General features: G+C 44.0%; 1 protein-coding gene across 2 annotated transcripts in view; it reads right to left on the bottom strand.

The window, feature by feature from the left end:
• Nucleotides 1–9,480: 9,480 nt before the first annotated feature.
• Nucleotides 9,481–20,091, bottom strand: part of Larp1b (La ribonucleoprotein 1B) — a 74,287-nt gene continuing 63,676 nt past the window's right edge. Inside the window, exon 12 of one of the 2 annotated variants that reach the window (XM_050138272.1) lies at nucleotides 9,481–9,537. In XM_050138272.1, coding sequence (XP_049994229.1) covers nucleotides 9,496–9,537 — 42 coding nt within the window. In that variant the 3' untranslated portion in view covers nucleotides 9,481–9,495. Of the gene's footprint in view, nucleotides 9,538–19,609; nucleotides 19,631–20,091 lie in introns of those variants that run through there. The other variant, XM_050138273.1, reaches the window with a different exon arrangement.

The following is a 20,091-nucleotide window of genomic DNA, read 5'->3' as shown; positions in this document are numbered from 1 at the left end:
AAGGTGGGGAGTGGCGGGGACGACAATGTTCATCTCTGTCCTCTACACCTGCATGCTCGGGGATACATACCTATACACATGCATGGCTGAGACAGGAAATTTTCGGGGTTTTTTTCTGTATTTGTTTACCACAATTTAAAGGTATGTGACAGAAACACAATGCTACGTGGTCTGTTAAGGACCAGATGTCCTGTGCTAAAGCGCTCACGTGATGAAGCCGGGAGTTAAAACAGTGGCTTTCACATTCAGTACTGTTTTTTTTTTTTTAAATACTTATTTATTCATGTGTGTGCACTTTCACGTGCTTGCCTCAGTGCACAGGCAGAGGCCAGAGGACAACTCACAGAAGTCTCTTCACTATGTGCGGCTTGGGATAGACTCAGATCACCGGGGCTAGCGGCAAGTGCCTTCATCTGCTGAGCTGTCTCACCTGCCACAACACTGTCTGGATTAGAGCCACCAGTGATTCCATTCTCCAGGCTTCATTATTGGTCAGATGTTGTCTTGACTTGGTCTTTAACATCAAGAAAAATTACTGAGTATTTTTCAATGATAAAACTTGAGTTTTTCAGCTAGGCGGTGGTGGCGCACGCCTTTAATCCCAGCACTTGGGAGGCAGAGGCAGGCGGATCTCTGTGAGTTCGAGGCCAGCCTGGTCTACAAGAGCTAGTTCCAGGACAGGCTCCAAAGCCACAGAGAAACCCTGTCTCGAAAAACCAAACCAAACAAACAAACAAAAAACAACAACAACAAAAAACAAGTTTTCAAGCAAAAATAAGATTTTACAAATTTCATATTTTTTTAAAGATTTATTTATTTATTTATTATGTATAAAACATTCTGCCTCGATGTATGCCCGCACACACCAGAGCAGGGTGCCAGATCTCAGTACAGATGGTTGTGAGTCACCATGTGGTTGCTGGGAATTGAACTCAGGACCTCTGGAAGAGCAGCCATTGCTCTTAACCTCTGAACCATCTCTCCAGACCCCCAAATTTCATATTTGTTAGAAGCTAATATCTAAAAGATTTTGCCTTATGGGTGGTGGTGGTGGTGCACACCTTTATTCCCAGCACTGGGGAGGCAGAGGCAGGCAGATCCCTGTGAGTTCAAGGCCAGCCTGGTGTATGGTGAGTTCCAATATAGGTAGAATTATTTCACAGGGAAATCCTATCTCAAAAACAAACAAACAAACAAAACCCCCCCACAAAACAACAAAGATTTTTCCCACAGATACCTAAAGACCTTTCTAATAAAATAATGATCTTTCTGTGTTTATGTTAAATATACGCAGTGTAAATTACCATGTTAAGCACTATGCGTAAGCACACACTTCATTGGCACTGCATATCCAATGGTACGCTGTCACCACCATCACTACCCCCAGACTCTCAGCACATCCAACACTGCACCTACTAACCAGAACCCACCATGTGACCTCTATCCCACTCCAGCTCTGGATCTGACTGTCTTACCTACTTTTCGCCAGCATGAGGACACAGTGCATCCCTGCGTCCAGACCATCTCACTGTTTTCAAAGTCCATCCTTCTGCAAGGATCGAATTTCAGGGTCCAGGAGTGTGGACCACTGGCAGAGTGCTTGTCTATCACATCCAAGTCGCTGGGTTTGATCCAAGCAATATTGAGACAAGTTGGGGAGGAAAGGGTTTATTTGGCTTGCACTTCAGCATTGCTGTTCATCACCGAAGGAAGTCAGGACAGGAACTCAAACAGGGCAGGATCCCGGAGGCAGGAACTGATGCAGAGGCCATGAAGGGGAGCTGCTTATTGGCTTGTTCCCCATGGCTTGCTCAGCCTACCTTCTTTTTGAACCCAGGACCAACAGCCCAGGGATGGATGGCACCACCCACCATGGGCTGGGCCTTCCCACATTGATCACTAAATGAGAAAGTGCCTTATAGCTGGATCTCACTGAGGCATTTCCTCAAATAAGGTTCCTTCCTCTGATGGCTTTAGCTTATGTCAAGTTGATACACAAAAGTACACACACACACACAGAATACCTCTGGATGGACATCTAGGAGTAGTTTGGCTAAATCATACAACAAGTTTACATCTTGACACTTTGAGAAAATGCTGAACTCTTCAATGGGAGCTTCAGCATTTTCTATTCCACTAGTGATACAAGAAGACTCCAACTTGTCTGCATCCTCACAAACATTTCCAGAAAGGTTTGATACTTCTATAATCATCTTGGGTTATAACAAGACAGAACAGATTGGGTTGGCTTAAAACAACAGAACTGTATTCCCTTAAATTCTAAAGGCTAGAAGCCTGGAAACAAGAAGGCCGACAGAAAAGGTGTTCTCGTTCTTTTCTGTCAACTTGGCACAAACTAGAGCAGCCTGGGAAGAGGGAACCTCCATTGAAGAATTACCTCCATCGCGGCCTGTAGGTAAATTTGTGGGGGCATTTCCTTCAGTAGTGATCAACGTCGGAGCCCCCTGCCCCTGGGGGATTTGAAAACAAGCCAGTAAGCAGTGATCCTTTTGGTGCCTGTTTCCTGCCTTGAATGCTGTCCTGATATCACTAAGTAATGGACTATGACCCCAGAGTTGTAAGATGAAATACATCCTCCCTCTGCCAAGTTGATCTCGGCCAATGTCTTATCACAGCAGAGGACAAACTAGGTCACTCCGAGTGGTGGCATACACCTGTAATCTCAGGACACAGGAGGTGGGGGCAGACGGCTCACACGTTTAAGGCCAGCATGCTCCATACAGCATGTTCCCGACTGGCCTGGGCTCGTCACAAGTCCATATCTCAGAACCAATGGTGGGCAGAGAACTCAGTAGTACAGCAATTGCCTAGCGTGCTCAAGGCCCTGGGGCTTCATCCTCAGCACCCTTCCATTTCTCCAAACAGAGCTGACTTCTGGCGAAACTTCTCTTGACTTGCATGTCTATGTCCTTCTAGCTATGCCCTGCCTTCTGTTCAGACACAAAGAAATATGCCTGGCATGTCCACATCTTCTTATAACCTCCTTATAAGGGCAGATGGATTTTAGAACAGGATTCTACTCTTTTGGCCTCATTCATTACCTCCTTAACCGCCTTATCACCAAAGACACTCAGATGACGGGTTAGGGCTTCAGTACACAGATTCTGGGGTACACAATTCTATTCACTTGACCTAGTGGTATCATGTGCTGAGTTGCCACGTGTATACCTTCTTTAGAGAATTATCCATTTAAGTTTCCACACATTCTAAAATCAATCCGTTTTGTACTTTAACAGTGTATTTTCATTTCATTGTGTGTATCCACGCATGCGCATGTGGGGGTGGGGGTGAGCGGAGTCCAGAAGAGTCTACCAGCTCCTCAGGAGCTGAGTTATAAGCAGTTGTGACCCACTCGTCGGGACACTGGGAACTGAACTTGTGACGGCTGTAAAAGCGGTGCACAGTCAGCCAGTGGCCACTCACCTGGAAATTGGCTTATGTTATTTTTAACTTTATTGTACTTGTTGCTATTGAGTTAAAAGAAGACTTTCTGTTCTGGACATAGATTCTTCACCAGATACAACACTGTAATTTCTCCAGTCAAGTAGGTAGCTCTTGATGCTGCACAGATGTTGATCATCTTGATATGGTCCATTTACTTTTTTTCTTTCATCATCTGGGCCTTTATTGTCGCACTCAAGGCAAAAACAAATGAAGACAAATCTACTGCCATGAGATTTTCCATGCTTGAGTGACCAAGCATGTTACTTAATTTTATTTGTTAGCATGTCTGGGCTTCTCCTCTATTTCATTGGTCTGTGTATCAATTACTGACCAAGGAAAGTTGTGTAGGAGAAGCATTTATTTGGATCTCTGAAGTTGGACTTAGAGCTGTGAGCCACGTGCTGTGAGTGCTGGAATGGAGCTCTGGTCTTCGGCAAGGGCAGTGAGTGCTCTTCGCTGCTGAGCCTTCTCTTCAATGGAGAAACTTTCAAAGGTGGGAAACAATTGTTCTCACCTAATTACTATTGTTCAAAGTTAACTAACTTTTGTTTAAAGTCAGTTTGAGCTAGGCAGGGCTCACTGCAATCACACTGAATTTCATTTTTCTGTGAGGAAGCGATTGGAACACTGATAAAGAACCTGGCCAGTTTAAAAATTTTGGGGGCATTACCGATGTCTCGGTAGTGTTATTTCCTTCCTACCCTTGAATACTGGATGCCTTTGCATTTATTCAGGTCCTCTACTTTCACCATGTTTTTTATTTTTATTTTTATTTTATTTTTGGGGGGTTTTTTGAGACAAGGTTTCTCAGTGTTGCCATGTTTTTAAAAAATAATAAATTTTTAAAAAATTGTGTGTCTGTATAGGTGAATGCAGAGGTGTTATGGAGCATTTGTAGAGGTCAAAGCACAAGTTCATGGCCTCTGTTCTCTCTTTCCCCTTTACTGGTTCCGGGGACTGTGCTCGGGTCAAGAGGTTAGTGTGACAAGAGCTTTCTTCATAGAGCTGGACCCGCCTCTCTTATCACCTCCCACCCCTCCCCCACACCCACCTCCACCACTCACCTGCCCACACCTTTCGGTTTTGGTTTTTGATTTTTGAGACAGAGTTTCTCTGTCCTGGAACTCGCTCTGCAGAGCAGGCTCGCTTCGAACTCAGAGATCTGCCTGCTTCTGCCTCCCCAGTGCTAGGATTAAACACACCTGGCTCTACAGAGTTATCTCATTGGTTTCATGGTTTAGTTCTTGTTCCTCGGTTAGATTTAATTCCTAAATACTGAACTTTTGGATGCTAATAGAAATGCAAATGCTTTGTAAATTTCCTTTTTGTATTGATCATTAGGGCTATACTGAGAAACAATGGAATTTTAAATAGAGAGTCTTTAGGTCATGATGGGACCCTGGCCTCCTCTTTTCTCTCTTTTACTTCATGACCATGGGGAAATGGCTTTGCTGTCATGCGTTCCTGCCATGATGTGCTTGTTGCCTGTGTCCAACAGGTCCAGCACAGGCCCATGGCACAGGCCCACAGCACAGGCCTACGGCACAGGTCCATGGCACAGCCACAGCATAGGCCTACGGCACAGGCTCACAGCACAGGCCCACGGCACAGGCGCACAGCACAGGCTCACGACACAGGTCCACGGCACAGGCCCATGGCACAGGCCCACGGCATAGGCCCACAACACAGGCCCAAAGCACAGGCCCACTGCACAGGTCCACCCAAACACAAGGCTGTGGAACATCCAAAACTGTGGGCTCAGATCAACCTTTTCTCTTCCATCATTATTCTTTGTGGACGCGGAGCTGTGCTCAGTGCTCTCTTCCAGTGTAACCTCTGAAAGATTAGCAGCAGTGTGGGCATTTCCTTCTTAGTGGGGATGAGTGGGAGCCAGGAGGACATCAGGTGTCCTGCTTTGTCCGGCTCTGCCTTATTCCCTAGAGACAAGGTCTCTCACTGAATCTGGAGCTAGGCTGGCTGCCAGCAAGTTCTGGTGTGACTGTCTCCCTCAGAGACAGTGCTGGGGTTACAGAAGGGCAGCCACGCCCAGCTGTACATGCGGGTTCTGGGGATTCAAACGCAGGTACTCATGTTTGTGCAGGGAGTGCTTTTGCCCATTAATCCATCTTCTAAGCCCCTTCTGTGCTAACTTTTATTTTGGATATTTCTATTTTTATCTTTTGTCAATTCTGTTGATCTCTTTAAAGAGTCAATACTAAATTCTTGATTTTCTCTATGGTTTTTATATTCTTTTTCTCTTTTTCTCTTTTTCCTTCCTTCCTGTCTGTCTGTCTGTCTGTCTTTCTTTCTTTCTTTCTTTCTTTCTTTCTTTCTTTCTTTCTTTCTTCCTTTCTTTGTTGCTGTTTTTCAAGACAGGGTTTCTCTGTAGCTTTGGAGCCTGTCCTGGACTAGCTCTTGTAGACCAGGCTGGCCTCGAACTCAGAGATCCACCTGTCTCTGTCTTCTGAGTGCTGGGATTAAAGGCGTGCGCCACCACCGCCCGGTTTTTGTTTTTATATTCTGTTGCCATTCTTTACTCTCTTATTTCTTTTTATCTTTGGGATTAGCTTGGTTTTTTTAGTGATAAAACATATGTTTTCATCAACACTTTGAGAAGTCCATACAATGTATTTTGATTATATGCACCCTCCACTTCAGCAAGGGGGGCAGGGAAGAGCAAATAGAAAGGTGAAAGGGGCCGGGACTGGGACTCAGTTGACTGCGCTTGCCTAGCGTGAGTGCACAGGGCCCTGGGGTCAGTCCCTAGCACACACCTGCAATCCCAGAACACAGGAAGTAGAGGCATAAAGTCAGAAGCTCAGGGCTAGTTACTCTCAGCTATGTGTTGAATTTGAGGCCAGCCTGAGTTACGTAAGACCTTGCCTTAAAAAAAAAATTCAGCAAAGAAAATTGAGTTTACATAGTTAGAAACATTGTAAGATGGATACCAAAAGCAAAAACAAACAGAAGTCAGCAGTAACCATCTTGTGTTCGGTCAAAATTACCTAATGGTAATGCAATAGCGAGAGCCAGAGCCAAGCTCAGGGTCACAGTTGGCACCACCACGAAATGGACTTTAAAATGATTGTCATTAAAGACTGAAGATCTGGCTGGGTGGTGGTGGCGCAAGCCTTTAATCCCAGCACTCGGGAGGCAGAGGTAGGCAGATCTCTGTGTGTCGATTGCGTTGGGTGGGTTACTCAGTCTAGGGGTTTGTAACCCACCCTGCAATTAGTTATTCCAGGGTCTGGGAGGGGCGCTACCTGGAAGGGAATGAGCTAGGACAGAAGAAGGAAGCCAAGCAGATTTGTCAAAGCCTCCGTTTATTAGGATCATGGTTGCTGCTTATATAGGCCCTGCATGAGGACTTGGTGGGCAGGGCACGGGATCTCGCCGCGTGTTCCAGGTCACGTAGGCCAGGTTACATTTGGACAGGTAGGCCAGGAAGTCACAAGTTGCCACACCTGGTTCCCTGGATAAATGGAATGTGAGGCGCATTCCGCTAACAGATAAGTTAATTGGGTGTGCGGCAGGTTCTCTCAATAGAACATAATTATGGGTGTGAGGTTCCCTGCAGACTCCCCAGGGAGTTCCTGTAATGATTTTTAGGGGGGGAAATGGCTTGTGACATCTGTGAGTTTGAGAACAACCTGGTCTACAAGAGCTAGTGCCAGGACAGGCTCCAAAGCTACAGAGAAACCCTGTCTCGAAAAACTTAAAAAAAAAAAAAAAAAAGAAAAAGAAAAAGAAACTCATTCACCTGGAGGCACATACCTATAATCCCAAAACTCAAAGGCAGAGGCAGGCAAATCTATGTGAATCCCAGGCCACCTGGCTTACAAAATGAATTTCAGCACAGCCAGATCTACACGGAGAAACTTTGTTATGATTTCAGCCACAATAAGGCTGACACTTCTGGGTTCTAGGGCCGTGCATGGGCGGATAAGCCCTCAGGCAGAAGGGCCTAAAGGCTCCAGGGATGTTAAAGCCCCCTCCACGTGAACCCACCTGCGGTGTGGCAGCTTTTAAAAGCTGGACTTCCCAGGCCTGCACACACCCCTCTAATAGCTCCTAAGTGAGTTTGTTGTCCCATGTTTCCTTCTCACCCGCACCAGATACAGAAACCACATTCCACTGAAACTGCCCTTTCCCTACTGATCTCTAGCCACAGTAAAGCAAAGCAACCCACACCAAACCAAAACAAACAAAAACAACCCACTCATGGATTACAGTCCTTCAAAAGCAGTGTGCTGAACAACACGCACACACTCCATCTGGTAAGGACAATGTATTTAAGGAGAGCCGTGTTAAAAGCATTCTACATAGGTATTCAGAAACGTAGGCTTCAAGACCGGATTGAAGATGAAATCCCTAGTACTTGTTTGAGAAAGTTAATCACTCCTGGGGCCTGTCAAATGTCTGAGCAGAATTTAATGTGAAGGAAATGATCAGACAGTAATTCTGAAACTCTACTATAAACATGAAACAGGCTTTAATTTCTTATATTCACTGTGTGTCCAGGTGCATCTACACACACGATACTAGAGGACAGATAAAGAGGAACTGGCTGCGTTCTGGGGGGCTAACCTTGGATTGTCAGACTTAGCAGCAGGCACGTTTGCCTGGGAGCCATCTCAGGGGCCCATGGGTGGGGTCAAAATAAACAGCACGGTAACACGGTAATACGGTTACATGGTAATACGGTAATGGCTTATAGTTGCACCTGTCGTTGCGGTAAATAGCGGTCTTTGTTGTTGTTGTTGTTGTTTTGAGACAGGTTTTCTCTGTTTAATAGCTGTGGCTGCCCTAGAACTTGCTTCATAGACCAGGCTGGCCTCGAACTCTCAGAGATCTGCCTGCCTCTGCCTCCCAAGGGCTGGGATTAAAGGCGTGCGCCACCACGGCCTGGCAAATAATGGTCTTTTTAAAGTTAAAACTAAAAAGAAGAAAATACATCCTGCTAATAGATTGTCTGTTTCTTTTCAAGAGGAAAACAAAATTCAAAATATCTGTTTCTATATTTTTAAATACAGTTTGAGTAGACCATTTAACACAAAAATTCTCTTAGCACCTTTCATGAAACTACTGACTATTATGAAGAATCTAGGCTCCTTCTAAGGAAACTTCCCAACACTCACACCACTTGGGGGGAAGAACTGAAATGGAAAACAGGCTGTGCCCGGGTCTTCTCTCTGCACGCCCCCCCCCCCAGAACCATCTTGAAGTCTCTCCTCCAAGTGCTCCCTAAAGAGCGCTGCTCCTCCCACCCTCCATGGTTGCCCGGTTGTAGAATTCTCTACATGTTAATTTTCAAATCCTTCCAAACAGCAACTTGGTACCCTTCTCCAGGTACTTGAAATGAGAGCACAAGACAGTGTGTGACAATCAGGTACCTGACAGAGGGTGGTCGTGGCCCATGGTTCCGGGAATCCATCACCCACCCAACGTGACACTCTAGAGGGGGGTTGGTGCTGTGGCTCGTCTTCCTCTTTCATGGACTCTAAAGGGAAGGAAGTCAAACATGGCAATCTCTTTTGGTAGTATGAACTTCACAAGGAAATGAAAAGCCTCTGCTGTCGACCAGCTCACACATTCACACTGCAGGTGGCACACTGTGAAATCACATGAAGTCACAAACCCCAATCATCTTGCACACAAGTTACAAAGCTTAACAAGGAGGACCCTGACTCAGGAGGGGTACACGGCTAAAGGAAATCAACACAGAGTAATTCACTATGTTCTGACTTTTATCACGTGAGCCTGTATGAGGAGGTCCTGCTCAGTCTGAGAAAAGATCACTATGGTAAGGAGCATTTTCAAGGGACTTGCTGCAGTTTGGAGATGCCTCCCCTCGCACTGCTGGAGGCACGCAAAGCAGGCCTCATATTTCTGGTTGTTTGTACCTTTCCATCGATGGCTCTTTGTACTTTGGCAACAGGATAAATCTTGGTGTTCTGTTGGGACCTTGCAGCCGAGGCCTTTAATGTGCTTTGGAAGTCCATGCAGGATGAGTCCTGGGAGATGCAGGAACTACAGAGGGCATTGCATCAGTCTCTGCGGCTGAAGCCATTTCTGCAAGATCAAACAGCTTCTAAGCTCATTTGTCAGTCAAATCTGCAAAGTAGCTCTTGAAATTATTTAGATGCTAAAAAGAAGATTTTACTTTGGCAGCAAAGACAAATCTGCAATTGTCTAGGCACAAGAGATTTTTCATCAAAGCATTTCAAATCTCTTAAAAAGAATAAAAAAAAAATACTTCGTAATTGTTATCTGGTTTTACAACGCAGCGAGCAGGTGAGATGGTTGGCCTTCTACCAAGGCTGATGACCTGAGTTCTGCTGCACAGCGCATACGGTCCAGGAGAGGACAGAGAACCGCAAGCTGTCCTCTCTGTATGCATGCTGTGGGGGTGTGCACCCACACACATGCACAAACACATAAATAACACAATTTAAAGGAAGGCTCAATCCCTATCGTCATGTAGACTTCAATTTCCTTCTTGCTTACCCCCACCCCCGAGATAACTAAGCTCTCTCTCTCTCTCTCTCTCTCTCTCTCTCTCTCTCTCTNCTCTCTCTCTCTCTCTCTCTCTCTCTCTCTCTCTCTCTCTCTCTCTCTCTTTCTATATATATATACATATACATATATATATTATACACACACACATACACAATAGTATTATTTTCCCAATTGACTTTGTCTATAGGACATTATACTTTGTTTCATCTTCTAAGGTGAGCATGTCTGTTTCTCCAGGGTTTATATGAACGGAAAGCAGGTCTTGGGACTGTCCCCAGGCTGACCACCTCACTGTCTACAGTGGCTCACCAGCTGACACTCACCAGCAAGCAGCACTGCAGATTTTTGCCAGTCTCACCCCCAAGTCAAAGCCAGTTTTTCTTCAGACAAGCACTTTCCCACCACAGGATCGGAATGTTATTTGCATTTCCCGGTAGGTGTAGTGACCTTGAGGGTATCAGCACAGACCTAACATCAGAATTCCCCTTCCGTGAGTGAGCTATCACTGGCTATCCTTTGGCTATTTTTCTATCGCACTATTTGCCTTGGTGATTTATGGCAAGACAAGTGAGCAAAAAGATGGATTGAGTGCCAGTGGCCAACATGCAGACTCTCTCTATCTCTGTGTTTCTTGTGATCCACACCCGTTTCTTCTTTTAGCCCACAAATACTGTCAAGCACTTACTATCTGCATATACTCTGCAAGTTTGTCGAGTCAAAACTGAATTTACCTTCATGCCACTATTCCTAAGATTTCTCTCATGTTCACCAGTTGTTCTGAAGAGCCATGAGACCCGCCTCCACTCAGACCCCATCTTCCCTGATTTGCTCCATCTATTCCCATTCTCTGCTTCAATTAGGGTTTCCCACACAGCTGTCCTGCTTGCTTGATGCATAGTTCTCCCTTCTCTCTGAAAGTCCTGTTCTCCATCTTGTGTACAGCCAGCTGGCTCTGTTTCTTTCAGTGCCCAGCACAGATCTGGGTGTGTGAGACACTGCTTGGGCGCCCCTTGCCAGCAGAGTAGATACTTTCTGTGTCCCCCTGCACTTTATCCAGCTGTTGCCCTGTTACAGCTTGGATCTGGAATATCTCCCAGAAGTCCAGGCGTAAATGGCGTGGTACTCAGATGGACACTGGTGAAAACTACCACGGACGTAGAGCTTCCTGGAGAGTCGCGTCCCACAGAGGCGTGCCGCTGTCCCTTCCCTTTCTGGGCCTCCCGTGCCCCTTGAGGTGGAAAGGCCCTTTGCTCCCAAACTCCCACCACAGGTCCAAAGGCAACAGGGCCAAGTGACCATGGACTGAATTTCTGAAACTCTACGCCAAAATGAAGTGCTCCTTCTTATAAGTTTCTCAAATATTTTGTCATAGCATTAGAAAGCTGAGCCACAGCTTCAGGTTAGCCCACTGATGTATACTCCTATCTGTCATCTCAGGAGACCCCTGGAAACAGACTCACTGAGTGCCAGGGAGAAGGAACGGTAAACGTAATTCAGTTGTGTTTGCGCTGTTTTACTTCTGCCAGAATATCACACAATCATGAACATAAGAATGAGCTTATAGAACAATGTCAAATCAAGCACCGAGGTGAAAGAAATGCCAAATCTTTAGGATCAACAACATCCTGCAACAAATAAGCTCCCTAGGGCTGTTTATGACCTCTGAGAGAGTCCCACCCATCAGCTGGGTCTGCCCGAGGAAGTGATGACTCAAGTGGATGCACAACATAAGCCTTGGGAATCCTGAGCCTCGAACCCAACACCACTAAATTATTAGAAACACATATACAAAGGGAATGTGAACAAATTAAATGATAACAACCAAGTTCAAAGGACAGGGACAAACTAGGAATCCCACCATCCATCAGCAATGTAGCAGCTAAGCCATGGCTGCGGCAGGCTCTAAGGAAGCAGGACGCGAGTCCCACAGGTCCACAATGAAATGGTAAGGCTCAGGTATACCCAAAGGTGGCTGGGATTCCAACTCAATATTCTGAAAACTGACAAACTGAACCAGAGCAAGGGTTTGTCATTTACTTTCCTACAAAAATTTAGTTTTATTATCATTCTGCAACGTATGAAGTATTCCAGCACAATGCGACTAGGAGAGTATGAGGTACCAGAAACAGACGGTGAAGGCTAGCCAAGATAAAGAAAGAGAGCCAAACCACCAACACTGATTGACATCAGGTCAGACTGGCACATGGAACCCCACAGGCTCTCTCCTCCATTTCATCTGTATCTGAATATTTCAAAGATCTGAATATTCAGAGATAAAGTCTTTTTTCATTTATCAACTTGATTCTCAATTAATATCAATTTGATATGCCAATAAGAATAGATATAGCAATTTAATGAAGACTAAGATCTATGTTTTTATTTTAAATTTGTGCAGGCCATTATTTATAATGATATAAAATTATCACTAGTTCATTTTAAATGAAATATTTATGGCAGGCATTAAAATACCATTAAAAATTTGCATATATAAGGATTGGAGGGATGGCTCAGTAGTTAAGAGCACTGGCTACTTCTAGAGGACCCAGGTTCAATTCCTAGTGTCCACGTGACAGTTTGCAACTACCTGTAGCTCCAGTCCCAGATCGGTCACCCTGTTCTGGCCTCCATGGGCAGCAAGCACATATATGGTACATAGACATACATGCAGATCAAACACACATACAGATAAAGAAATCATTTAAAATATGCATAAATAAAAGAGAACAAACACATGATAATGCTTCAGTGAGTGCTAGCCTGGCAGAACAGATCAGCAGGAAGCGGGTTCTCAACACAGTGGCACTGTTGTGCACGGAGGCGTTGCTGATGTGCGACACAGCATTTACTGAAATTCAAATGCCTTCAAGTAGATACGTTTTTTAAAAGATTTATTTATTTTAGGTATATGATGAATGCTCTATCTGCATGTAAAACTTTATGTCAGAAGACGGCATCAGATCCTACTCTAGATGGTTGTGAGCCACCATGTTATTGCTGGGAATAGAACCCAGGACTTCTGGAAGAGCAGCCAGTGCTCTTAACCACGGAGCCATCTCTCCAGCCCAAAGCAATTGAATTTTAGTGATATGTAAATTATACTTCAAAAGAGCTATAAAAACAAATCAGGCCACCTGCTCTTCAGAACACCACATTACAAGCCATCTACCATCCATCCGGATTTTGCTAAAAGCTCATGAAGGAGTATCTCGTAAGCTAAACAGTGGCTAGCAAAACGTGGTCCTAAACAACACCCTGAGATGGGAATTTGTCAGCCATGTGCATCTGGATTTGGCCCATAACTCACTGGACCAGGAGTTTGATGTGGAGCCCCATTTTAACTAGTTTCCCAGTGAATAACAGAATGCTTGCTAAATCTAAGGGCCGCTGAGCCTACTCTTCCACAAGGTGAGAATTTCCAAAATTCACCCCCACCAAATCGAAGTACAGCTCAGTGCATTCCCGTCCCACACTGTTTGCTGTTGCCCACAGGAGCTGTCTTGTACAACAGCAACACCATATTCACAGGAGACAGAGACTTCAAAGGTTTTCTCTTTGTCAGTTTGTTTTAAAATCAATAAAGGTGTCACTAAAGCCAAGTTCAGCAAATGCCAGAGTGTAAATACTTTTGGCTTTCGGTCAGGAGACCTCTGTTAAGACAGCTCAACTTTGCCTCTGTGTCATGAGACTAGTCCTTAGTCCTAATAATGGAAAGTTATGACCAACTACCATAGGTCAGAATATACTGACCACAAACTGAACTAGAACAGCCAGTCACACTGGGCTTGTTTTCTTCTTACATCCCAACAAAAGTCCCATATCTTCCACCACCACCACCCGCCACCCCCATCCTCTCTTCCCTCATCCAATCCTCCACTGTTTCTCTTCAGATTCAGGTGGGCATCACCTTGGATATCAACCAGCCATTGTATATCAAGTTGCAATAAGAATAGGCACCTTGCCGGGCGATGGTGGCGCACGCCTTTAATCCCAGCACTCGAGAGGCAGAGGCAGGCGGATCTCTGTGAGTTCGAGACCAGCCTGGTCTACAGAGCTAGTTCCAGGACAGGCTCCAAAGCCACAGAGAAACCCTGTCTTGAAAAACCAAATAATAATAATAATAATAATAATAATAGGCACCTCCCTTCCTATTAAGTCTGGACGAGACAACCCAGTAGGAGGGAAGGGTCACAAAAACAAACAACAGAGTCAGAGAAAGGCCCTGCCTTCACTGTTATGCGTCCCACAAGAGGACCAAGTTACACCATTGTAACATATGTGCAGAGTGCCTACGTCAGTCCCTTCCAGGCTGTCTGGTTGTGGGTTCAGTCTCTGTAAGCCCCTATGAGTGTCCAGGTTAGTTGGTGCTGTGGGTTATCTTGTGGTGCCCTTGACACCACTGGGTCCTGCAATCCTTCCTCCCCCTCTTCCGCAAGGTTACACAGCTCTGCCTAATGTTTGAATGCCTGAGTCCCATGAGGGCTGGGACTCAGTAGCAAGGTACCCCAGAGACCTAGGATGGATTTTACTTAAATAGCAACAAAAAATTTGCCCAGTTGTGGTGCATGCCTTTAATCCTAGCACTCAGGAGGCAGAGGCAGGAAGATCTCTGTGAGTTTGAGGTCAGCTTGGTCTACAGAACTAGTTCTAGAACAGGCTCCAAAGCTACAGAAAAAGAAAGCAAAAAAAAAAAAAAAAAAAAAAAAAAAAACAAAACAGAAAAAAAAGTTATGACTATACTGTATTTATTCAATAAAATACAGGGTGGCATGAGGATCCAGTCAAACTTTTAGAATAGAAAACCACAACCGCTGAGATTAAAAATATCAAGTAATGCTCTAAAGAAGGACTGGCGGCTGGGCAGTGGTGGCACACACCTTTAATCCCAGCACTTGGGAGGCAGAGCCAGGTGGATCTCTGTGAGTTTGAGGCCAGCCTGGTCTACAAGTGCTAGTTCTAGGACAGCCAGGGCTGTTTTTACACAGAAAAACTCTATAGAAAAACAAAACGGAAGGAAGGGAGGGAGGGAGGGAGGGAGGGAGGGAGGGAGGGAGGGAGGGAGGGAAGAAGGACTGGAGTGTGTCAAGACTAGGATGATAAAGGGGAGGGTGACTGGGAGCTGGGTGCAGAGTATCAGTGATAGAACAGCTGGCTCAAGTCAACCTAATTCACACAAAATTGGAGTCTGCAAAGAAAGGAATAGGAAAAAACTGCTAAAATTTTAGTTTTTTGTTTTTTGGGTTTTTTTTTTTTTTTTTTGAGACAGGGTCTTATTTTGCAGCCCACGCTAGTCTAAAACTGAGACCATCCTGCATTAGCCTCCTGAGGGCTGGAATGACAGATGCCTATCACCCAGGTTAATTTAATTTTTTAGCTTAAAGTAATGGAAGTCTCACAAAATTTATTAAAATTATATAATTACAATTATGTAAAAAGAATTCAATGGCCAGCACTTGGGAGACAGAAGCAGGCAAATCTCTGTAGAATGGTTGACATAGCAAGTTCCAGGCCTGGGTCAAAAAAAAAAAAGTGTAAGAACAACAAAAGGAAAACTATGACAATTATACTTAATGTCTTTAAATGGGTGATAAATTATTTAAAAAGGCAGTCACATTGAACAGAAACTGTCCACCTCAACAGAGGAAAACAGTGGAAGATGTTGTAGGATATGTGTTCTGCCAGGCAAAGATGGGCTACATTTGTTTATCCTGCAATTGTCCAATTATGCAAAGATGTGTTGCACATGTTTCCCCTTGCCTGCCTAAGGCTCCTGATTGGTCTAATAAATAGCTGAACAGACAACAGCTAGGCAGAGAGAATAAAACAGGAGAAGTCTGGGCTCAAAAGGAAGATTTAACAAAAACAAGAGGAGAGAATGAGAGACATACCTGGAGCAAGAAGCCAGGCAGATGCCAGCCAGCCAGCCACAGAGAAACAGTGAAAGTAAGATATACAGAAGTAAGAAAGGTTAATATGCTCTGAGACAAAGGTCAAGAGAAACAGGTTAAGTTAAAAGAGCTAATTTGTAAAGATGTGTTGCATTTGTATTAATTAAATAAAGTTAACTTGGACTCAGAGAGGCGGGGTTAGCAACTGGTTGACAGGAATACCAGGGAGGAGTTTAGCATGGGATTTTTCAGTTGGGACAGGGTGAGAGGGAGTAGCTTCCGGAATGCCAGCAAGGGAAAGTTAGTCAGTTGCTAGTCCAACTCTCACAGGTTTTTAAGCACAACCTTTGACTCTCCATACAAGTTTAGCTAGAACTACCTTTCGTGGCAGCAACAGAGCCATTGTCTGGTGGAACAGAATTCCCTCCAGGATGTAGCCTTAGCGGTGGGGCGCTTGTAGTGTAAAGCACAGCTACTGTAACAAAGGCGAAACAACACAAACACACTCGCAGCACTCGGGTTGTTCCTAAGAAGCCAGACTGGTGACAGTGACACTCTCACTGGATGTGACTGGTCGTACACACCTGTCATCCCACCACTGAAGAGGCTGAGACATAAGGACCGCCCTAAGGATAGCCTGGGTTTCAGAGGCAGCTGCTGCCTTGAAAGATAAGGAAAGCTAGAAAGAATAATGTCTGTTCTGAACTAAATTTCCGTATCCCAGATGATGGAAGCCAGAAAGAGGTAGCACAATGATTTAAAGAAAGAACTGCCAACCCAGAATTCTACATCAGTGAAACAGAAGGAAGAGTTAGCAGATAAGGGAGAATTAAGAGAAATCGCCAAATACACTAAACTTATACAGAATGGAATAAATTGCTAAAGAATGGACTTTAGTAATAAATAAGGCATGATAGCAGAAGGAGACATAGACCACCAAAAATGGAGGGAGAACAAGAGTAATGTGTGGACTGAAATAATGGTCTGTGCTCGGTTTTAAGTTCTTAAAAACATGTTTAATAGTTAAAAAGTAAGACATGCATATGGACTGGCAGTGGTGGTGCACACTTTCGGATCTCTGTGAGTTCAAGGACAGCCTGGTCAACAAGAACTAGTTCCAGGACAGGCTCCAAAGCTATAGAGAAACCCCGTCTTGAAAAACAAAACAAAACAAAACAAAACAAAAATGTATACAGCCCAATGGACTTTTAGTTGTATGAAGACATAAAGAGGAAAACTGTTGTGTAAAGAAATACATGGGAGGGGCCTGGAGAGACTGCTCAATTAAGGGCACTTGCTGCTCTTGAGAAGACCTGGTTCAAGTCTCAGCACCTATGTGGTGTTCCCAAAAGATCTGATGCTCTCTTTGCCCACAACAGGGAAAACACACACACACACACACACACAATTCTTTTAAAGAAACAAATCTTTTAAAAAAGAAATAGTTGGGAAGACAGTGAGATGGCTCAATGTGTAAAAGTATTTGCTGTTAAAACCTGACAACACAAGTTCAATCTCTAGAACCCATGGAAAAACAAAAACAAAATTCAGATATCAGCACTCTCAAGAGGAGGAAGAGACCACAGAAGGGCCTAGAAGACAGTGGGTCAGCTAGTACATAGGATAGCAGAATCAAGAGATACTTGGTCTCAAAGGCAAGGGGAAAAGAAAACCCATTCCCAAAAGTTGTTCTCTGACAAACCTTCCCTTATGTGTGCATGAGGCTATACACACAATCACACACACACACACACACAAACACACACGTGTGTGCATACACACAGAGGGGGGAAATGGAACAGTACAGAAAGCTTATACACAATTTTATTGCAATAGTAAAATATTTATTGTCCAAAATCTATGAAAAGTTACGTTTCACAAATCCTAGAACAACCACTAAAACCATTAAACACACACGTAGACATATTTCTAAGTTCAAAATAAACTAAAAGACATCAAAAAATTAGAAACAACCAACAGAATGCAGGAGAAAGGGAAAAAAAACAACTCAGGGAATAGAAACAAAGAAATAAAAATGTAAACCTAATATTAAGCAGAAAGAGAGTTCAAGCACTTGATATACCATATTTGATTGTTATCCATGGAGGAATGGATGGAGGCAGAGAGAAGGTGGGGAGAGAGACTGGGTGGAGAAGAGGGAGGGGAAACTGTGGTCGGGATGTAAAATAGTAATAACAATAAAAATCATTAAGAGAGAGAATGCATTTATGTATACACGAGGAAAGATGGAATTGGGAGAGGAGAGAAATTGAAGGCAAAGAATAGGGGGTGGATTGGATCTAAGCATGTTATATGCATATATGAATATTAAATATTAAATAAAAAGTATAACCCTAGATCCCAACACATTTATTACATTAAAAGTAGTAAGTATTCCAGGCCAGTTGGCACATGACTTTAATCCCAGAACTTGGAAGGTATAAGGAGGATCTCTCTTGAGTTTGAGGCCAGCCTCATCTACATAGTGGGTTCCAGGATATCCAGGGCTATGTTGAGATATCTTGTTTCAAAAACAAACAAACAAAAAATGAATGAAAAGTAAGTACTCTAAATATACCAACTAAAAAGTTGAAAATGAACATTATCTAGTTATAAGACACTAATAGAATGAGAAGAGATTTCAACTTATCCTCAGAAATAAATATAACAAGCAGACAGAAAATGAATTAGTGGACAGTAGAGCAGTCCACTAAACAATAGCATATAACTCCATGGTGGAGTGATCCCATAGCATGTGAGGGGGCGTGGATTAAACCCCAGGAAAACATATGCATGCACACAAGACAGACTGCCATGGCCACGAAATCACTGAAATAAGGTAGAATATGTTCTTCATAATAAAATAATGAATACAAAATAAGATTGTCATAAAAAAGAAAAATTTCCAATTGCTTGGAAATCAAATAACACATTCCCAAATAAAGATGAAAGTCAAAAATTTAAAATATTATAGAAATCATTACAAATGAAAATAAATACACAATTATCAATGTTTGATGGACTACAGATACTTTATTATTGGGAAGAAAATAAATAACAGAATTAAATGTTTTCATTAGAAAAAATATTCCACATTCAGCATTTTAAACTTCTCCCTCAAAAAAAAAATCTGAAAACACTCAAACTAAGATATTTTTAAAAAACTGAAATATTTGATAGGTCAAAAAACATTTTTAATTATAAAAATATTAGGAACTGAATGAAAATAAAAGCATATCCTTTTAAAATTGGTGAAATTCATTTTGCTTAAAAAGAAATTTTCAGCACTGGGTGATCTCAGCATCAAACTCAGTCCTCCATACACTCCAACACAGGACAAGGTGAGGAGTGAGACAAACCCCATCGGCAGAGAGAAAGGAGTAAGACCAGAAACTTACAGGACCACAAGAGCGAGCAAAATAAATCAAGAAAAACTAAAAAGTGGAGATTAACAAGTAACAGGGATTCAAAGGGGACACTCTGTCTCCTGGGACAGGAACTGGGGCACAGCTGGACAGAGGATAGGCCTCCTGTTCAGTGCCCCATGCTGCACACCCAAAGTCAGGAATGTCTTCACCAGCACAGAGGTGCCGTAGCTGAAGCTCAGATTCTCAACGGGCTAAAGCAGGTGAACTGCTCATGCAGAAGAGGTCAAGGTGAGCTTGACTAGGCAGTGAGAATCCCGTGTCACAATAAGAGTCAACACGTCCTTGTGTGTGGAAGAGCTTTAGTGTCAAGCCTATCGTCCCTCTGTATCAAACCTGTGGGAACAGAAAACAAGTTCAATGTGACTACAGCCATCCAGCTTGTAAAATCCAGAAGGTGGTCTGTGGCCCAGCTGCAGCTGGGGTCTGCACTGAACTCTGTGGCACAGATTGTCATTAGCGCCCATACAGAGGTCCTGGATCTGGGCTTGAGCCTGCGGCTTGCTTGGAGTCTGGGGGACGTGTCACAGCAGGGGCCATACAGACATGGGTGGTCTGTGTTGCCATCCAGGGACGTGATGTCATTTGGCCCTAGGTTGCTTCTGAGGGCCATGTCTGGGTCTGTGGCCCTATAGTAGCCAGGGACCAGACATGTATGCAGCTCCTGTTGCCACCAAGTGCCACAAGGATGCTCAGAATCAGATCAGCCACCTGAGTCCAGGTTGATATCTGAGGGCCAGGATACTTCCAGATCTGAGTGGCCTGAGCATCCATGTGGGTCGGAGCTGCAGCTGAGG

Source organism: Alexandromys fortis, unplaced genomic scaffold (genome assembly GCF_014885135.2).
Source record: "Alexandromys fortis isolate MF-2015 unplaced genomic scaffold, M_Fortis_MF-2015_v1.1 scaffold_15, whole genome shotgun sequence".
NCBI lineage: Eukaryota > Metazoa > Chordata > Mammalia > Rodentia > Cricetidae > Alexandromys > Alexandromys fortis.
Note: the sequence above shows the minus strand (reverse complement) of the source record. Positions and strands in the feature narration are given on the sequence as shown.